The sequence below is a fragment of the Onychomys torridus genome, chromosome 4, assembly GCF_903995425.1.
Source record: "Onychomys torridus chromosome 4, mOncTor1.1, whole genome shotgun sequence".
NCBI lineage: Eukaryota > Metazoa > Chordata > Mammalia > Rodentia > Cricetidae > Onychomys > Onychomys torridus.
The window spans coordinates 88,205,370-88,226,396 of NC_050446.1; the positions used below are offsets into that span (position 1 = coordinate 88,205,370).

General features: G+C 42.1%; 1 protein-coding gene and 1 long non-coding RNA gene across 2 annotated transcripts in view; one reads left to right on the forward strand and one right to left on the reverse strand.

Annotated features, from left to right (window-relative positions):
* LOC118581520 overlaps positions 1 to 14,631 on the forward strand; it is a 49,322-nt gene extending 34,691 nt beyond the window's left edge. Inside the window, exons 3-4 of the long non-coding RNA XR_004944710.1 lie at positions 11,384 to 11,520; positions 14,194 to 14,631. This is a non-coding gene — a long non-coding RNA (uncharacterized LOC118581520). The remainder of the gene's footprint in view (positions 1 to 11,383; positions 11,521 to 14,193) is intronic.
* On the reverse strand, positions 1,584 to 7,041 carry Actc1 (actin alpha cardiac muscle 1). The gene is made up of 7 exons (XM_036183708.1): positions 6,861 to 7,041; positions 6,088 to 6,245; positions 4,562 to 4,886; positions 3,779 to 3,940; positions 3,462 to 3,653; positions 2,432 to 2,613; positions 1,584 to 1,913 (listed from the first exon to the last, which is right to left on the reverse strand). Exons 2-7 carry the CDS (start codon positions 6,214 to 6,216, stop codon positions 1,770 to 1,772), a joined length of 1,134 nt encoding a protein of 377 aa, XP_036039601.1. The 5' UTR covers positions 6,217 to 6,245; positions 6,861 to 7,041; the 3' UTR covers positions 1,584 to 1,769.
* Positions 14,632 to 21,027: the final 6,396 nt, after the last annotated feature.

The window sequence follows — 21,027 nt, forward strand, 5'->3', positions numbered from 1 at the left end:
TATATGTATATATATTTACCATTTATTAAAGTTGAAAGTAACTTTGCATACTGACAAGATGGTTGTACTTATTTATTTTTACATGAAGAATGAAATCTTGGCTAAGTATTAGATACTATAGGACAGAGATTATCTTCAATATTTTCCTGAATTGATCTACATTTTGGTTTTTGTAACTATCAGTTCTGAAAATGCCCTTTTTCATAAATAAATCATGCAAAATGGCAGAAGGACAATGAGGGCCATGTCAGAAATTGCTGGAAATTCTGTTCTAATCCAAGGCCAAAATTCCTTCCTTTCATAATTTTTAAAAATAAAACTCATCAGCAACTCAGACTGCAACTTTAAAAAAGTCAAACGTTTTAACATAATACAGTCCAATGACATAGTAATTTGATGTTTACATGCTCAGGACAGTAGAAAAATATTAAAGTCTATTTTCAGAAATTAAACTATTATGTTTGGATAAGAATAGGAAACCTTGTGCATTCAATGAAAACACTGCATTCATAGCATACAGCAGTCTTGAATCTGAGCTGTTTCAGGCAGTGTTTGTTGGTGTTCCATGGTGCAATGTCGTGCACAATATGAAATACACACATTGTGTACTCAGAACCAGCGTTGCAATGAAGTCATATGATGCAACATAGGCAATAGCTGTCACAAATACCTTGGATTCGTTTTATATTTTATTTGGAATTCATTTGGTCATTGTGCATTCATAAGCCTTTTACTGTTGCCCCCCCCTTCTTTTTTTTACAACTTTCACATAATCTGGGTTCAAGAGACTGAGAGATAGTGGGTTTATGCAATAAGACAAATCAACACCTGCCAAGTAGACCTTCTCATGTCTTACATAGCCTTCAAAAACACATCTGCAGGCTGGAGAGCTGTCTCAGCAGTTAATAGCCTTACTGTCTTCTGTAGAGGACCCTTCGATTCCAGCACCCACATGGTGGCTCATAACCATTGGTAATTCCAGTTCTAGTAGACCTTATGCCCTTGTCTTACCTCTGTGGGCTACAGGCTTGCACATGGTGCACAGATATACAGGCAGGCAAAATGCTCATACACATAAAATAAAATAAATAAAACTAAAACAAGCAAATAAACAAACAAACAAACAAAAAACCCCACACAATTGAGGAATGCAATAAAACAAGAAGAAAGGCTAATTTAAATTTTGACCCTCTTATTACCGATATGTGTGTTTGCTATTAAGTTATAAAATATGCAAGATGTGCTAAAATAATTTGCAATACCAAATATAGCAACTGATTGTAGATAGTTGTGTTGTCCATTTTCACTTCTTACTTCTATAGAACTAAACCTAACAACTAAGCCATGGAACTAATCTTTCTTTCTAAGACTCAAAATCTATTCATGATTCTATCTCAAAAAATAAAATCAAAATGTAGTGCTGTAACTCCTGTCTCAACACCATATGAATTTATTGGGCAAACCTGGCATTGCATTAATATGATAATGCTCAGGGTATCCAAACAAACGCCTTCCCCGTTCCAGGCCTAGGGTACCAGACACATTTCCATCCTGGGACTACTCCCACAAGAAAGAAGACAGGCTTCTGTAGGTTGCAAGTCCTGGTCTGATTTATTTATAAAGCAATAAATATTTGAAGCGCAAACAAACTGCACGTGTGTAAACAAACTGTACAATGACTGATGAGAGATGGAGGAGTGGGGCTCAGAGGATTCCAAGAAGCGCAATACCATCATCCTGAATATAAGGAAGACTAAGAGAGAGACAACTTAGAAGCACTTGCGATGGACAATGGATGGGCCTGCTTCATCATACTCTTGCTTGCTGATCCACATTTGTTGGAAGGTGGACAGAGAGGCCAGGATGGAGCCTCCAATCCAGACAGAATATTTACGCTCAGGGGGAGCAATAATCTACAGAAAGAAAACAAAACTATTAGTGTTCTGAAGTTCCCAACAATGGTGCAGGCAATAGGTTTGGAATACTCACAGGAAAAGTATCACAGAATAACTGACAATAAATAATGTGGGAGATGTTATACCATAAGGCAATATAGCCAATCAAGTTTTGCAAACGTTCCTGTATTTCATAATTTCTCTACTTCTTTGCACCATATAATAATATGGCAAAAGTCTAAATGCATGAAGGATAATTCAAAACCTGGGCTCTTTTAAATGTGTAGATGAGTTTAGCTGGTGCCCTCCCCCTGCTGTGTTTCAAATATTTACTTATATTCACTATTTAGAAGCGGTCCTAAAGGTTTATATCCTGGGGGAAGTACTAGAAAAAAAATCAGGAATAGTGTTAGCACTAAACAGAAAATTTTCATAAAAGATAGGAAGCTAAGATACAGGAGAAGGAGGCTGGGAAGGAAGTTTGGCTTAGAAAACAAAGATCTGCCTTTGCCCTCCCACTCACAAACGTTCTCTACCTTAATCTTCATGGTGCTGGGAGCCAGCGCAGTGATTTCCTTTTGCATACGATCAGCAATACCAGGGTACATGGTGGTGCCTCCAGATAGGACATTGTTGGCATACAGGTCCTTACGGATATCGATGTCACACTTCATGATGCTATTGTAAGTAGTTTCGTGGATGCCAGCAGATTCCATCCCTAGGAACAAGTTCTTTTTATTCACAGCACATTCAGGCAAGGGTGGAGGGGAGGGGACAGAATTCTGCTGTGTTGGTGAGCTGCCACCATTTGCATCTAAAACATATGCTCCCCCATAACACACTGCTGAGAACAGGTGGGACATAGGTCTCTAAAATGTGCTAATAGATAATTCAGTATAGACTGCCAAGAGATAGACAACTGTGTTCAGTGCCTGTTGGAGTGAACACATCCTGCGGCCATTGGGAGTGTGTAGATACTTTACACAAAGAATCACACATGTCTAAGTGAAGATTAGCCTATTCTATTTTGTGCTGAGATGAATCTCTGTAGCCCAGGCTAACCTTTAATTCAAGGCAATCCTCCTGCCTCAGTTTCTGAGCACTGAGATTACAGGTGTGAGCTACCATGCCTGGCTTACACTTTTAATTTATGGACTAAAATCAGATTCCAGCTTCTTCTAGAAACAAGTGTGTAGGAAAGCTATTTGGTGACATCAAATGTCCAGTTACCAGTTTAATAGTGCATAACTTAAAGTCTAGTCCATCACTAATGGAACTTTTTGGAATACATTGGCTCTCTTGAGTAATCACATGCCCTCTCCAGTGACTGATCAGTCTCATCCCCTACTGTGAGGTAAATTCGGTGTAACATTCTCAGTCATTTTCACTAGAGCAGCTAGCTCAGTCTTTCTCTTTACTAAGATATCAGGAGGCAAGACTGATCTGGGAGAGACACCAGATTTGATTCAAGAACCCTGCTGTCCTTCTAATTTAAATGGATATTACTCTGGGAGATTCAAGAATTTCTAGAGAAGCTGAACTTCAACATCAGAGTCCATCCCTTACCAATGAAAGAGGGCTGGAAGAGTGTCTCCGGACAGCGGAAACGCTCGTTGCCGATGGTGATGACCTGGCCATCAGGCAGTTCATAGCTCTTCTCCAGAGAGGAGGAAGAGGCAGCTGTAGCCATCTCGTTCTCAAAGTCCAGGGCAACGTAACACAGCTTTTCCTTAATGTCACGGACAATTTCCCGTTCAGCTGCAGAGATAAAGGACTTCATAGTCAAGCTCTGGAGAAAGAATCAATTGCGGGGAAGGAGGTGGATCCATCAAGGAAGCAAAACCCAACAGATGCTGTGACAGGTAAGACGCACACACACTCACCAGTGGTGACAAAGGAGTACCCGCGCTCAGTGAGGATCTTCATGAGGTAGTCGGTGAGATCCCGACCAGCTAGATCCAGACGCATGATGGCATGGGGTAAGGCATAACCCTCATAGATGGGGACGTTGTGAGTTACACCATCACCAGAGTCCAGAACAATGCCTGTTAGAAAAGATAGATGAGAACTGGATGAAGCATTGACGATAGTAAAACCTGCTTCTGTTTAGGTACCAGAAACCAGTCTAGGCATTACTCCACATAAAATCAGATTCCCTAGTGCAAGGGATAAAAATGATCCATAATGGGTGGATACTAACTCTGAAGGCAGCACAGTTTGTCTGACTAAATGCTGTAGTAGAAAATTTTCCTGAGGACACTTTCAAATGGCCAGCCCTCTTATCAGCCATTAACATGTTATGTAAGTATCCAGGCAAGTTTTTTTCTTAGGGCCAATCTAACTTAAAATATGTCTCTCCACATTTTGATTCAGACTCTGTAGGGGAATTGTGTCCTTGAATATGTCTGCCCAGGGGCTATGAATGCTGCAAATCACATATCTTAAATAAGGGAAAGATCTAACTCCACGTTATCAGATCTTATAATAGATAGTCTCTGAAACTAACCTCAGGGAATTATTGTCACCTTTTCCTCTCAGCACAGATACCTTGCTAGAGAGGGTCAGGGAGGGGACCCTTCCTTTGTCAGATGAGAATCTGGGTTCACAGCAAAGTCAGTGAGTTGGGAATATGATTAACTGGTGACTACTCCCTAGCCCAAACAAACCTGTGGTTCTTCCAGAAGCATACAGAGACAGCACTGCTTGGATGGCCACATACATGGCAGGGACATTGAAGGTCTCAAACATGATCTGGGTCATCTTCTCACGGTTGGCCTTGGGATTCAGTGGGGCTTCAGTGAGCAGGGTCGGGTGCTCCTCAGGGGCCACACGGAGCTCATTGTAGAATGTATGGTGCCAGATCTTCTCCATGTCATCCCAGTTGGTGATAATGCCATGTTCAATGGGGTATTTCAGAGTCAGGATACCTCGCTTGCTCTGAGCTTCATCACCTACATAGGAGTCCTTCTGCCCCATACCCACCATGACACCCTGCAAAAAAGAAAAAAAATGAGAACATCATGTTCCCACCAAGACAGGAATATAGTCCAGGCCTTATTAACTTATATCCAACTCCCAAGGCAATGAATGGCTGTAAAATACTAGAAATGATAACAGTAGAATTTGAAAGTTAGACATGGTGGTTCATACCTATAATGCTAGTACTCAAAAGGCTGAAACAAGCCATAACTTTTAGGTCAGTCTGGGCTATAGAGCAAGTGCCAGGCAAGCCTGGGCTCTAGTGTGGGACCCCACCTCCAAGAGTTAAGATACAATCCTAATTTCAATGAATCATTAGACTAAATGTTATGCTTTATCTCCACATGAGGAAGAGTATCTCTATTAATTAGATTATAACTCTGGAGGGGAGAATAAAGGGATTTCACTGAAGAATCAGAGTCTTATCTTGTTTTTGAAATAGCATAATGACTTCATTAAATTCCTCAGCTTATCTCTGATGTCACCTAAGAAATAGATGACTATCTTTTAGAACAACTGAATTAATGATGTCATTACAGCTTCTAGTGCCCTTAAGAAAAGATTTTGACACTCATCCAGATCCAGTGTACATGGGCTGACAGGCCACTATCACTCAGATGAAAAGTCAAACCACTCAGAGGATCCTGGAGTGCCATTCACTGGCCAAGCCTGAGGACTCCCAGCTCTGCTCCCTGGCAGCCTATCTGGCCAGGCATGCGACAAACCCAGAGAGCATGACATTTCTTTTAATAAACAAGGTGGCACTTGCTGCTTTAGTCACAGCTGATTTCTAAAAATGCAACACCCAGGATGGAGGTCTGTTACAGCTTTGGGGAGTTCTGTATACTGGGCTGTGAACAAGAGAAAAGAATGTAGATTGGGTGCTGGTTAATTCCAAGTGGTTATATTACTAGTGGTTAGTCGCATTATCTGAACTAAATTGAACAAACAAAGGGCAGATGGCAAAGAAAAAAATCCATGTTTCAGAGACAGAAGACACTGCAGTTGAAAATCCACAGGCCTTTCCTAGGAGAGAGCTGGACCTATCAATAAGTGTGCCACTGCAGTGGGCTTCTCAGTATTTGCAGGTTGGCAGGGGGTGTTTGAAGTGGCTTGGATTTATTGCTGGACTGGGGGAATGACAAAAAGGGTCCAGAGTATGGCCAGGACTACGCTGGATGGGGAGCAGGCTGTGAGGGGCAGAGAGTGTTACCTGGTGGCGTGGGCGACCCACGATGGAAGGGAAGACAGCTCTGGGGGCATCATCACCCGCGAAGCCAGCCTTCACCAGCCCTGAGCCATTGTCGCACACCAAAGCAGTGGTCTCCTCGTCGTCACACATCGTGGCACAGCTTCTGTGGAATCTGTGGGCTAAGGACAGGAAAGGGGCCCACACTCAGTGCCTGTAGAGCTGGCCTTCTCCGTTAGAGAGGAAGGTGGCAGGGCACAGTGGGGTTATTGGAGTGTAGAGTGGGGAGACAACTGGAATCTCCCTTATGCTCAAGACATAAACAAAAACGGATTGGAAGAAGCCGAGAGACTGCCAGTGTGGCTGAGAGAAGGCAGAGAAACCCACCCACATCCTATGGACGAGAGGCTCAAGCCCCACTCCAGTTGCAAGGAGTCATGGCCCTAACCACCACCCGGGAGTTCCAATTCTTTAGTGGCCAATAGACTGATTCCAGCCCTCTCAGCTCTCCACCTAGTCATCAGCAGAAAGCCTATTTTCCTCCCTATCCATACCTCAGGACGGGGAAACAGTTCTAGAGATCAGTGACCCACAGAAGCTCCCGTAGTAAGGATGGAGTTTGCTCCTTTTGTGTTGTAGAGGGGACTGATGGGGCCCAAGACAAAACAAGTCCAAAACGACACCAAAAAGTTTGCTTTAAAAAAAAAAAAAAAAGAGTATGGGATCCACGAGAGCACAAAGGTACAGTGCGGACTAGGTCCTGAAGCGAGCAAGGGCGGAGCAAGGCTGGGACTCACCGTGCTAGGGGCAGCTGGTTTCTGCTGGGCGGGAGCTGGCGGCAGGCACTGAGTGTCAGTCGCCTGGAGCGCGGCTTTATAGCACGCTGATGGACGGGGTCAGTTGGAGCAGCCGGGGGCAGGGTTGGGGGGCCCCTGATCTGCCACCTTGCCTTATTTGGTCGCCTTAGCACCATCTAGGACCGCTGAGGCCATTCTTGGAGCCAAGGGCAGGGGAGAGGATCAGCCGGGGGGCTCCCAGACCATGTAAGGAAGGGGAGGGGGCAGCCAGAGCAATGGCCAAATAGGGATCTAGGGAGGGGCAGACCGGCAAGGGGTTGGGGGCAGGGGAAGACAAAGTGGCTCCAATGAGCCCCTTCCTCCGCGCTGGGGTGGGGGAGCTCCCTGGTTGCTGTGTGGGTTTATTGCTCTTCAGCCCCGCCAGACTAAGGGACCTAAGTCAGGCCAGCCAGAAGGCTTGGCAGGCTGCCCTTGGAGAAGGGTCCTGACAGCTGGGCTGGGGCTGCTGGGAGAGACAGCAGCTTCTCATCTTCCAGTACTGGGAGACAGAGGAGCAGAGTCTGGGCAGTCTTTCAGTCACAAAGAGCAACTTGGATGCAAAGGGGGCACCTGGGTCGGGCACCTTTTGGTCTCATTTAGCCTGAGCAGGGGGTAAACTCGCTGAAATGGGAAAGCCAGCATTCGCCAGTCTTGGACCCACCCCAGGCATGGTCCTGAGCTGGCAGAGAAAGGCTGAGAAGGATTGCCTGAGGGTCTGTCCAAGTCCAGCCCTGAGGTCAAGTAAGCCTTGTCCACTCTGTAGCAGTTTTGCTCAAACTCAAACTTAGCATTTAGGCAAGTAAGGGGTCCTCTGCTTCCAGAGTAAATGGAGGCAGCGATCCCCAAAAATAACGCAGCCACTTGCTAGCAGATAGATAGGCATCTTTAAATGAGGTGTGTGTGGAGGGGAATAGGGGATGGGAGAGGGTGAAAGCTCTTCATCCCAAGTAAAGACTCAATCTTAAAAAGCAAGTGCTTTTGTGGAGACTATCATAGCCACTTGGGGTATGAGGATTTACCAGCCCTCCTACTCAAAGCACTGACTGGGGACAAAAACAGCATCTTCAAAACTTGGATGAGTTAAAAATGCAGCGTCCCGGGGTTGGGGAATTTAGCTCAGTGGTAGAGCGCTTAAGCGCAAGGCTCTGGGTTCGGTCCTCAGCTCCAGAAAAAAAAAAAAAAAAAAAAATGCAGCGTCCCAGTCCCCACCCCAGAATTGGATTCACTGTACAGCCCATGATTAGCATTTACAGTAAAGTGTGAGAAGAATTGCTACAAATGAATGCCATCTCCTTCATGGAGAACAGACTTTGAAGGACTTGTGTATTTTTCAGAAAGAAAAAGAAATAGCCTGAAATGAGGAGAGGGGAGTAGAAGATAGAAGGACACCGGTCACTAGTTTGCCCTGGGGTGCCCTGTATTCTTGGTTCTTGACTAGTGCCTGGACTTTTAATGCGTGTGCTTTTCCTTCAGTTCACACCAGTTAAAAATAGCAAACTGGGCACTGGCCTTTCTGTCTAGAGTGGGCCTGGACTGATATGCTGAGGACTGCTGATTAGATACTTCTGGGGCTGGGGAATGCTGGGTCCTCCCCTCAGAGCTTCCCAACCATGTTTGGGATGGTCTGGGGATGAAACTGCTAAGCAGCTGGGCCATGGAGACAGGGGAGAGGCCTGCCGGGCTGAGATCAATCCCTGCTGCATGTACCATGGGCACTTTATAGCGAGAATGTCCATTGATAGGATGCAAAGAGCAGAGAACAGGAGAATCAGAATGAGTGATGGCCTTCAAATCCTGCTTCTATCACTTAACTACACACTGCACATTTGGTCTTAGGCAAGCCAACTAATTCATTGAGACGCCATTCCCACCCACCACCCAGGAAGGGGCACAATAACTCAGTTCTAACGGGTTATCGAAGATTGTCCCGGTAAGAGACAAGCATGATAAGTCAGACACAAGACAAACCAAACTTGAGCCATTACCATTCAATAATGATGCTTTCAGAGACAGCGGTAGCTTTCTGTTTTGAAAAATTGGGTCACTGCCATTCATTCCTTGATTCCACAATGTTCCATCCTTATGAGACAAAATTCAGTGATAAATAAGACACAGCAGGACTCATCCTCAGTGGCAATTGTGGAAGTCAGAGAGACTTACAGTACATGCTGGGAGGAAGAGGTGGTCTCACTCTGTCATTAGAAATGGGGGCACGGGACTTCTGAAAAGGAGTTTCATAGATAGCCTTTTTGAAATACCATTTAAGTTTTTGTTTTATTTTGGTTTTTGGTGTTTTGAGAACAGTTTCATGTAGACCATGATGGCCCCCAACCAACTGGATAGCAGAGGATGACCTTGAACTCCTAACATTCCAACTTCTACCTCCCAAGTGCTGGGATACCAGGCATGGGCCACCAATCACCTCTGGCTTACTTGTTTCTAGAATAGAATGGATCTGAACTTCATGAACTTGTATGAGAGAGTTGCTGCTTGACAGTGGCTGATGAGAGATTCCTATGGTCACTGCATGTGTCCTGAAGTTCTCCAGAACTGGGAACAGTGATATTTCATCGGATACTTTGCAATGCTGTTAGGGCCACTCACTCTAAGACTGTAAGTCCTAGTGAAGTATGGGTAAATGCCTTGAGGACCAGTTTGGGGAGGCAATACTCATCTTTAAGACACTTTAAAACTATGTTATGCAGTCCATTCAGCACATTTTAATTTTTAAAATTACTTATTCATTGTTATGAGTGTCTCTAGGTAGCAGGAGCAAGTTGGTGCCACAGTATGTGAAGCAGGCTAGACTACTACAACTCTGTGGGGTTGGTTTACTATTTCTACCTTCACATGGATTCCAGGGATTGATCTCAGGTCTTGTACAGTATACACTTGATCTGCTGAGATCTCTCACCAGGCCTCCATTAGTCCTTTAACATTTGAAGGAAAAACATATTTTCATGTATGTCATATACATTACAGTAAAAAAAAAGGAATACTTTTTCTTGAAGGTTTATAGTGAAAACATTCAAAACCTTTTCTTCTAACTTCCTTAAATATGCTGTACATTGTCTATATGCTGTACATTGTCTACATACAAGGACTTCTTGCTGTCTAACTGTAATTTAGTACTAATGAACCTTTCCCATCCCTGCCCAGAATCTACTCTCTCCAGCCTCTAGTAACTACCATTTGCTATCAATATATATGAGATCATCTTCTGCAGATTCCACAGGAGTTAGAACATGGGGGCTTATCTTTCACTTGTATTTCATGTAACGTAATGATCTAGATCTAGTTTTATCCATGTTGTTGTGAATTTCCTTTCACACACACACACACACACACACACACACACACACACACACGATATTTTCTTTATTCATCAGTTGCTGGACACTTATTGTTTGCATTTCTCGGCTCTTGTGAATATTATTGTAATAAAGCACTGCTGTGCAAACATCTCTTTAAGATACAGACACTGTTGTCACTGGAAATAGATTCCACTGGGGAGGGGGCACCATATCATATAATAGTTGTAATTGAAAGTTTTTGAGGCACCCAAAACTGTTTCCCTTAATGGCTACACTAACATACATTCTGTCCAACAGTGGGGCAGAGTCCCCTTTCCTCAACATCTTTTGGCTTTTTGATGATAACTCATTCTGAATGGGGTGAATGGAGAGCTCAGTGTGGTTTTCATTTGCATTTCCCTAATTAGTGACACTATTTCCCTATTTGCTTATGCCTGCTGGCCATGAGCCATTTATGAATGTTTTCTTCTGAGAAATATCTATTTGAATCTATTGCAACTTCAAATTACTTTTGTTCTATTTACTTATTTTCTTTATTTAAATTGGCCATTGAGTTGGTTTTGTTTCTCATATGGATGTTAATCCTTTGGCAGACAAAGTTTGCAAATATTTCCTCCCATTCTATATGTCTTTTTTTCCTGAGAATTGCTTCATTTGCTATGCAGACACCTTTTAGTTTATAATCCTACTTGCCTGTTTTTTTTTTTTTCTTTTACTTCCCATGGTTTTTTTGGTCTTGTCCTTAAAGATTTATAGCATTAAATATTTACTATTGTATCACTGCTTGTTTCCCCATTTTAGAAACACAAAACTCTATTTTACATCTTTTAAAATGTAAGTTAATTAAGTTGGTAAGAATTTTTAGTTTTCCATTTAACACAAATTTTCAGTGATTTATTTAATTTGGAAACTGAGATAAGTGAGTGTATAGTTCAATAGTGTTAAGTACATCCACATTATTATGCTGTTAGTCTTCTAATTTTATGTTCATGATTATTGTAACTAAGATGATTTTCAAATCCAGGAACGGCCACTTCCTGAAGTTTGAGAGAGTCCTAGTCCTCAGAATCTGGGACACTCACCTGAAGTCACAAAGATGAACAAATGGTAGAGACCCACAGTGAGGCACCTGAGTGAGCCTGCTTCCTAACCACTTTCTCATGCCTTCAGGTCTTCCAGATTGCTGATTTTCAAAGGGGGATGTTAGAATTGCCTAGGGCTGGGCTGCCTAATAGAAATCCAATCTGGGATCCCACCCTTGAAGAGGAACAAAGCTGTATTTAGTGAAACCTTACTCTATTGCCCAGGTGAGTTCCCCCTTTCCACATTGCCTGACTGTGTCTCCCCAGCCCACAGAGTTTCGCTGGGTGTAGCCCAAACTGTCACTATTGGCCAGAGTCCTGCTTGGCTGACCTTGAGCATCTCAGTGGAATAGCAAATCCAGGCGAGTCTCCAGGCTGTGGAGGGCCAGCAAGGTCCTTCCCGGCACAATAGGCCACGAGGGTGACGTGCAGAACAAGCTAAAGGGACAGAAGGTGGGACAGTTCCCTGTGTCCTTGCCTGGGGGAAGCCTGTTTCATCCACCATCTGCTGGGATCTGAAAGGGAGCAGCCCAGCCTCCTCCCCTGCACTGGGGGATTAGCAGTCACTTATCTCAGCTGTTCCTCCATTTGGAGGTGTTGTAGTATTTACAGAGAAGACAGAAACAGACCAAGCCACACTTAATTCCTCCCCACAAGCTGCTCTACCCCTCCAGTCCCTCCCGCATTCCATGTGCCTTTGAGGAGCCTGGGAGAGGCTCTCTCTCCAGACCACAGCAGGGTAAGGGGGCCAGCTTTCCTAAACATTTTTTATTTTATCTCCTTACATATTTGTTCATCCTCATGCCCTCTGGCAGGGGACTCAGTTTCAATTTTCATTAAAAAAAGAAAGTGATGTGACTGGGAGAGATGTAGTCGCCCACACATCCTAGTGCTCAGGCATGGCTAATCTTTAAGGCTTACTGCTTGTTTTTATGCAACTATCAAAGAGATTAACCTATCTGGGAGGGTATTTTGACCCCCAAATCGATCCTGTTCTTGGAAGATTCCAAGATTCTAGAAGGAATCCTTGTTTTCTGACACAATAAGACCAATTGTAACAAGCCATTTAAAAAAATCCAGAAAGGCAGATAAGACCAGGAGGAAGGGGAGGTGGGTACTGATGGAAACATTGCTAGATTCTGGAGTCATGTGGGCTTAATTATCTAAGGATGTGTTTCATTGGCCTACACCATGGTAGAAGGCAGGGAAATCAGAAAGGAGTTCTGCTTAGCCTTTTTAATTCCTTAAAAGGAGTGTGTCCTTCAAGCATCAAGTGCTCACCCTTGTGGGTTCCTTCTTGGAAGGTGTCCTTCTTAGCTCAGATTTGGCTTGCTCCACATATTAGCAAGTAAGTCTATTTATGGAGTGTTGGTTTTTCAAGTGTTACCTGAAGCAAGCCTACTTTTCTTGGATAGCCCAAACAGGGCAATGTCCAAGCCTTTAAGCTTCAGTGACTGTCTGCTTACAGAAGCCGTCACGGCCATGCATGGCGGGTGAGTTTCCATTCATCTGCATGATGTGAATCAGCTCCTCTGTTCCCCATCAAAGAAGAGACACACATCAAACACAAGAGAGTGGTATACCAATAAGGCAAATCATAGTTGTTTACTGAGCACTTCTTAGGGACTAACTCTGTTTTGAGACTTTCTTCTGTGTGTGGTCAACTAGGTTAAGTTGTAGATGAAGTTCAACAGACTGCCAGCAGTGGGGCTCATTCTTCAAGCCTGTTAGTTCTTCCTTCCTTCCTTCCTTCCTTCCTTCCTTCCTTCCTTCCTTCCTTCCTTCTTTCCTTCTTTCCTTCCTTCCTTCCATAGAGAACTTCTCTTTCTATTTTGAGGAAAATTTTTAATTAAAATTTTCTATTTGAGTCATTGTGTGTGTGGCATCTGCACATGAGTGCCAACTATGGTGTAAATGTAAAAGTCATGGACAACTCGTGGGTGTCAGTTCCCTCATTGCATAATCTGGATTCTGGGGATCAAAGTCAAGTTGTAAGGCTTGGTGGCAAGCACTCTCCCCATTAATTCAGCTTGATGGCACATAGACCTGCTTTTTTTTTAAAAAAAAAAATATGATATCACTAGTGTATATTGAGGGACTGAGAAAGAAATAGGTCATTCTCTCTGTTGTAGAGACATTGTTATGATGACCACCTCAGGGACAAGATCTTCTCTATAAACTACTTAGGAGAGTTTCCTGTCCAATTCTAATACTAAGAATCATAGCACTCAGAAAACAAAAAAGCTTGTTTTGTGTCTATGGTTCCTGAAACAACATATGTGGTCCAGCTGTTAACATAAACCAAGATGGCTGTGGTCTGTTGCACAAAATCATCCCTGGTGTTCTGTTTTCTTTCTCTTCCACTTTTTACTTTACTGTATTCTCATCTATCTTTGGAAGCTACTATAGATCTTTTTGTGGAACAAAATGAAGCAATAGATGGGAGAGAAAAGAATGGCTTTATGGATATGATGATGAGAATACTTGAAATTAGAAATAGTCTGTTCATTTCACAAGTCATCACTAATCTGATTATAAGTTACAAATGCATACAATCTTCTTTCATCACAATGAAAGTGTATATATAACTTAATAAAAAGACCCACTGCCCATATACCATGATATGTTTTCTTTTCTTCTTTTAACATTCAATTGCACAAAATAATGGGTTTTGTTGTGACATTTTCATACATGGTTGGTTTTACTTTTGATATGGTAAGTATAAAACTGCTGATCTAAATTAACCTTCCTCCCATTATAGAAATATTTGCTTATTGCAGTGGATTAGGAAACATTAAAAAGTACAAAATAAAATGATGCTTCTGGGAGAAATTCCCTAGAATGAAATTAAGTGTGACATAAAGGCCATTTGGCCTTGCCTTTTGTATCTCCTTACAGCTGCTGGGATGACGAAAGACAAGCAGCCTCCTAGCCTAGTAGTTTGGAGAATGCCCACTTGTTCTTCAAAGAGAGATGTACAATGCCAGGAATTTGCATGAAAAGCATTTCTTGCTTCTGCCATTACAGTCTAAATGATCTCTAGCTAACAGCTGAAACCCAAGAATGCTGAAGTGGGAGCAGCGTCTGACTTTGGGATTATCTCATTCACATCTCCTTTATATATTTTAGTTCAGCTGTTGAACTCTCTCAAAATGGCAGTCTGAAAACAACGAACTATTACAGATGAAACTAAGCTATATGTGTATACTTCCTAAGGCTTTGTCTTCCTATGAGGAATCAGAAAGCTGCTATTTTTCAGGTATTAGGGATCTGTGTTTCTAAACTCTTGGTTAAGAATTTAAATAACTTTTATTTTTCTTTCTTTCTTTTTTTTGAACCTTACAGATCCTTTCATATATATTACATTTTTTGTTGTTTGTTTCAAGACAAGGTCTCACTATGTAGTTCTTGCTAGCCTGTATCTCACTATGTAAACCAGGCTGACTTTGAATTCCCAGGAATCTGTCTGCTTCTGTCAACTAGGTGCTGGGATCAAAGGTGTGCCACTATACCTAGGATTTTTACTTATATATTATGGCTTCTAGTTTTATGGTTTTTATGGGATTCCTGATTGGGCAAGCAAGTGGATCTCTGATCTGTCTGTAAATTAACCCTTATTCTTACTAAATGTGAAATGTCAACATTTAAATCTGCCTGCTCTCTCTCTCTCTCTCTCTCTCTCTCTCTCTCTCTCTCTCTTTCTCTCTCTCTCATGGAACATTCATATATAAACAAGAAAGAATCAGTTGTGGTGAAAGGGTTGTTGGTTCTGCTTCCTATATTCTCCATCATTATGTGACAAGGGAAACCCAAGTACTCAAAACACCTGATTCAGCCACAGTCATGGAGAAAAGTTCCAAAACACCTTAAGAGTGGCTTTGAATGAACAGATGTTTGTAGCAGGAATCTTAAAAGTTATTATTAATAAAATCAAACCTGAGGCCAGTTATAGGGGTGAATGCTGGAAGATCATAGAAGCAGAACAAGCCACAGCTATCTCACCTTGCCAGTTCCTCAGCTGATCCTATTTCCTCAGACTGGAAGCCTTTGAGTCCTCATCCAGAATGAATCTCAGCTGAACTGTGCTGCTCAAAAGCCTGAATGCTTATCCAGCCAAAAGTTGCTAGTTTCTGATCTTCACGCCTTATATATCTTTCTGCTTTCTGCCATCACTCCCTGGGATTAAAGGCTCACTTATTGGGATTAAAGGCATGTGTCACCATGCCTGGCTGTTTCCAATGTGGCCTTGACTCACAGAGATCCAGAGGGATTTCTGCCTCTGGAATGCTAGGATTAAAGGCGTGTGCTACCTCTGCCTATCCTCTATGTTTAATATTGTGGCTGTTCTGTCTCTGACCCCAGATAAGTTTATTAGGGTGCACAATATTCTCGGGGACACAATACCACCACAGATGTATCTTTCCAGAGATATCTGTTTATTAGGAGAGTCTGAATAATATTTTATAATCACCAGCCTGAGCCTGAATTAAATACAACATCATGTGGCATGCTAGGAAAGTAAAGTACACTATGGTCAGAGCATGTGCTGTTTCTAAGAAAGTATTTTTTACCCTCCTGGTCACTCTGAATGTCATTTAAATTCTCAACATCAACTATGAAGATGTCTAAATCTCAGTATCGAGATTTAAATAAATGTTTTCAAGTGTTTTCTCTGGTGGACTCAGGGATCAATAAAACTCAATGTCCCACATCTTTAATTTTTGTCAAATAATTTAGCAAAATGTTTCAAATGAATAGACTTTATTTTTTTACATCTATTTGGTGTGTCTGTGTGTGTGTGTGTGTGTGTGTGTGTGTATTCATGTGCTGCTGTTCATGTGTGGTGGTCAAAGGATAAGTTGCTCAAGTTAATTGTCTCCTTCTACCACATAGGTTCTAGGGATCCAACTCAGGTTATGAGGCTTGGCAGCAAATGTCTTCATTCAGAGTCATGTTGCCTGGCTAAAAGATGAATAAACACTATCATTTTAAAGAACATTTTCAGTACACTCAAAATACTGGTTTATCATGCAAATGTAAATATATGAACAAGAGAAAAATCCAATTCTGTGGTTAAGTGATGCCCCTTTGAAATCCAGATGCAGTTTATGCAGTCTATTGGTTTGATTGATTCTCACCGCATGGCATGTCTAGACATAGTATTGCACCAGCTAGAATGGATGAGACAGAGCATGAGCACAAGGAAAATGTTACACACAGATAGTACTTAACACAATTGTATGCCACATGTATAAAAGAAGAATTAAGCAAAGGGTAGAAGGCTGGAAGATAGAAGAGAGTCTTTCTCACTACAGCACTTGGGAAGGCTTTAAAGTCTGTGCAATTTGAATTATGCCTCTAAGGGCTGGTTGAGTAACAGGTCCTTCCCAATTCTAACCCACATCAATTTGATATAATTTTCCATGTATGTTAGAGGAAAGGACAAGACTGTGAATGACCAGAAGCTTCAAAGACAAAACACTAGGAGAAAGAATTACTGAGTAAGCTTTATCATGTTATACTATGTTTATGAAAACATTTTCTGTGATAATCATTTTTTTAATTTAAAGAACACTAGTTTCTATAATCAAACCCCCAAGATAAGACCTTACATATTCAGTACAGTGCATTACTCATGTACAAATGGAAAAAATTAAGTTTAACATTTCAAGACCAAGATAGCTGTTAATTTATCTACAATGTCAACTCAACATGATAAACTGGAGTAGTTGTATCCAAAGTTGACAGCACAGCTAAAGTTTCCAAAAATTCAAATTACATATCTATACACACATATTTATGTGAAAAACAATAATATCAGTGTATTATGCATCATCATTGCAGCAACAGCTTTCCCAAAGTCTGTGGTCATCTGAACAAAATGTAGAGACATCCATTGCTTTCTATTTTTTTATTTTTATTTTTTTATTTTTATTTTTTTTTTTGCTGTTGCTGCTTTTTTAAAGCCCAGAAAACAGTACAGTTCTGGTACTGCTGTGGTACCAGACACCATTTTTTAAAAATTCACTTTAAAGGGCTGGAGAGATCGCTCAGTGGTTAGGAACACTGGCTGCACTTTCAAAAGACCCCGGTTCAGTTCCCAGGAACCATATGTCAGTTCACAACTGTCAGTAACTCCAGTTCCAGAGGATCCGACACCTTCACACAGACATACACACAGGCAAAACACCAATGCACATAAAGATAAAAATAGCTTCCAATCATCATCTGGAAAGGAAATGTTCTTAGCTCTGTACAGTGTGCCCACAACTGTGTTTATACACACAGATGTATAGTACCTACCGCCCTGTATCTATATTGGAGGACACAATTGAAAGGCACCATTTGAGATCTGATTCCACATCTCTAGCAGAGACAAGATGATGTGACAGGTCAGTAAGGAGATGTACTTAGGTAGGACCTTTCACGAGTAGTGTGGTACTGTGATCACTTTTTTTAATGGACACTAGCTAAAATCTGTTATTTTTTTTAATCCCTTAAAACAAAAATCCGGACCACTAGGCTCATACAAAGACCTTCAAGTGAAGACAACAAGACTCAGCTCTGGTGCCTGTTAACTAAATCTGCCCCCATTGACTCGTGAGAGCTCAAGGAAGGAAGTGGGTGTCAAGTAATGCTGTGGAGTTTTGGACCAGAGTCAAAATGCAGCATCATGAACAAAGTAGAAGCATGTATGTTACTGTCCTTAAAGTGATTTGCTTTTTCAACAGACACCTGTGAGACCACATCCCATTCTCTGAGATGACAGCACTGAGGTTCCATGTAGAGTTCAACCAAAGTGCTATTGATAGCTACAGAAAGTGGCCCTCACAAATGGAATGTGTGTGTGTGTGTGTGTGTGTGTGTGTGTGTGTGTGTGTGTGTGTGTGTGGTGTTTTAGAAGACAGCTGCACCTTATTTTTCATAAATTTAAAAGCCAAACTAAACCTGACAGAAAGTTCTTCCCCACTAACCTGAGTCATCTGTTGTAGCTGACTGAAATTTTCCAGGGAGACTTCACTGCCTTTAGTCCATAGAAACCTTTGCTGGTGGCTGCCTCTAAACTCCAACACACATGAGGTTGGTATGGAGGGAGAAGGAAGAAATTACTGTATTTTTCATTTTATACTTAGGCATCATTTGAATATATTTGCAACGACGTATTTTCGTTTTGTGAACTTAAGAAAGGAAAGCAGTCTGACTTAGGCTCCTCTTGCCGAATGTCAGACATTATTTTTGTCTTGTTTACCCAATGCAAAGCCTGCACAGTAACCTCCATGTACTTGAAGAAGCACATCGCAACTCCGAGTGTTGATTCGGATCTTTCCCACCAGTGTGGTTATTTTTAAAACTGTCTTCGAGTTTCCTCTGTAATCTAACTCCGCTTCAGTTCATGTGCAATAAAATGTCTTCTAGTCAAATTGCTTGAATGTTGTATTTCTGGTCAATGGAAAACTACATCAGTTGGAGGATCAAGCCCATCTAGACACTCCCACACAAAACTGCAGAGGTGGTTGCATTTCTGGTGCTACTTCAGAAATTAGTTCCAGAATGTTCTGGTTTGGAAAAGTGACTCTTGTGAAGTGCCACAGTGTAGATGACAGATTTAGATTTTGGGCTGAACTAGGACTTTCTCTGCCCTACCAGGCAGCTCCTAAATAACCACACAGAGAGTTACTAATTATTAATGCTTGGCCAATAGCTTAGCCTTGTTACTAACTAGCTCTTACAACTTAAATAACCCATATTTCCTATCTGTGCTCTACCATATGGCAGTACCTTTTTTTTCCAGCATTGCATATTCATCTCCTGCTTCCTCTGTGTCTGGTTGGCCACTCTGTCCTTCTTCATCCCCTCATTCTTTTTGTCCACAACTCCTGCCTAACCTCCACCTGCTTAGCTATTAGCCATTTTTCTCTTTATTGAACCAATGAGAGCAACAAATATTCACAGTAGACATAAAGATTATTTCACAGCAAAGATTAGTCTACCTGAAACAATGATTTATATGAATTATTTGTTGATATTCACAGGGTACCTGTTATCCAGATGTTTCTCTTTAAGGTTGAGTCTAGATCAAAGGTCTGGTCCCAGCACAGATGGAGCATCCTAGTCCTGCCAGGCCCCTATCTCACAGTGGTGGACACCAGTGAACAAACATAGGGAGGAATGAAGAAGGTGGACTGTGTAGGAATTTTGAGGCTTAGGAAACAACATACCAGTGAGTTCTGGGGTTGCCTCACACATCCTGAACTAACAACAGGTACAGACAAAATCAGCTTTAAGAGAAGTCTGTTCTCCTGATAAAAAGAACAGGGTGCCCAATAGCGGAAAGCCATTTGGCAAAGTAATGGGAAAACTATGTCCCCACCCATTGCTTCAGTTGATATGGGTGTGGGCTATTCTCATTCCCTATCTGGAGCCATTAGGTTTTGGTTCTCAGATATCTCTGCCTGACTTTGTGGCAGTGGTATTTAATCAGATGCTGATCTTCACTTGAGGCCCGGGGGAATGGCATTGCTACTCTTCTCCCACAGATAAGTGTCAATAGCCTCCAAACTGACCCTTCATCCCTTACCATCCACAAGATGATGCTGGGCAAATTGCAGTCAGCACTCCACATATTGTGTCAGCAGGGTCCAAAGGGGTGCTGAGCTTCCTGAGACCCAACAGGAAACAAAGCCAGGCACATTCTTCTCTCCCTACCACCCTCACTCAGCTTTAGAAAGCAAAACAAGAGCTTGACATGCAGAACCTAGCTGACCCTCTACTTTCCTTCTCTCTGGTTTCAACAGCCATGGGGAGCTGATCTCATGTCCTCACCCAGAAGCAGCAGAACTGTATGGGTCAGTCTTCTGCTTTCTGTCTCTCTGTGGACAATGGACCCCATCAAGGAACTAACTTTCATCCCCTTTTCAAGAAAATGGGGTGGCAGGAGACAGGGCTTAACTTTCCTCAGGAAGGTGTCAGTGAGGTCAAGGGGACCTGAACTTCCTCCTACCCATCATCTGAAATGAGATAGTGTGGCTAGGGACTCTATTCTTGCCATGATAGAGTCAGAAATCTAAACATGTACACTGACCCATCTGTCTGTAACTCAACTGGAGGATTTTCTGCTAATAAAAGAAAGGTGTCATGATACAATGTCAATTGTCAAGATATAATTTTAAAAATTCAGCATAGGATTGAGGATATAGCTCTGTGGTAGAGTGTGTTTGTACTATGAATAAGGCCCTGAATTCAGCCCCTAGCACTACAAGAAAAAATAAAATATAAAGAGAAAATACAAACAATAGGCAAGCACCATCAATACAAATCTGATGGTGGAATTATCAAAAAGAATTTTTTATTAAGAAAATTTTTTTATAAATTTTACATACCAATCAAAAATCCCCCTCTTCCCTCCTCCCAACCTTCCAGCATCCCATACCAATGTACCCCCATCCCTCCTATAAGAAGGTAAGGCCTCCCATGAGGAAGAACATTTAGTAGAGGCAGGTCCAAGCCCCTCCCCCTGCCTCAAGGCTACAGGAGGTGTCCCATCATAGGTAGTGGGCTCCAAAAAGCCTGCTCATGCACCAGGGATGGATTCTGATTCTACTGCCAGGGGGTCCTTAAGCAGATCAAGCTATACAATTGTCTCACTTATGTAGAGGGCCTAGTCCAGTTCCATTCAGGCTCCACAGCTGTTGATCTAAATTTCATGATTTCCCACTAGTTTGGTTTGGTTCT

Coding starts and splice junctions, on each gene's coding strand:
- Actc1 (XM_036183708.1), bottom strand. CDS start 6,216: ATGTGTGACGACGAGGAGACCACTGCTTTGGTGTGCGACAATGGCTCA. Junction 4,887..6,087: donor TGGGTCGCCCACGCCACCAG/GTAACACTCTCT, acceptor TCTTTTTTGCAG/GGTGTCATGGTGGGTATGGG. Junction 2,614..3,461: donor CTTCCAGCCCTCTTTCATTG/GTAAGGGATGGA, acceptor ACTTGTTCCTAG/GGATGGAATCTGCTGGCATC.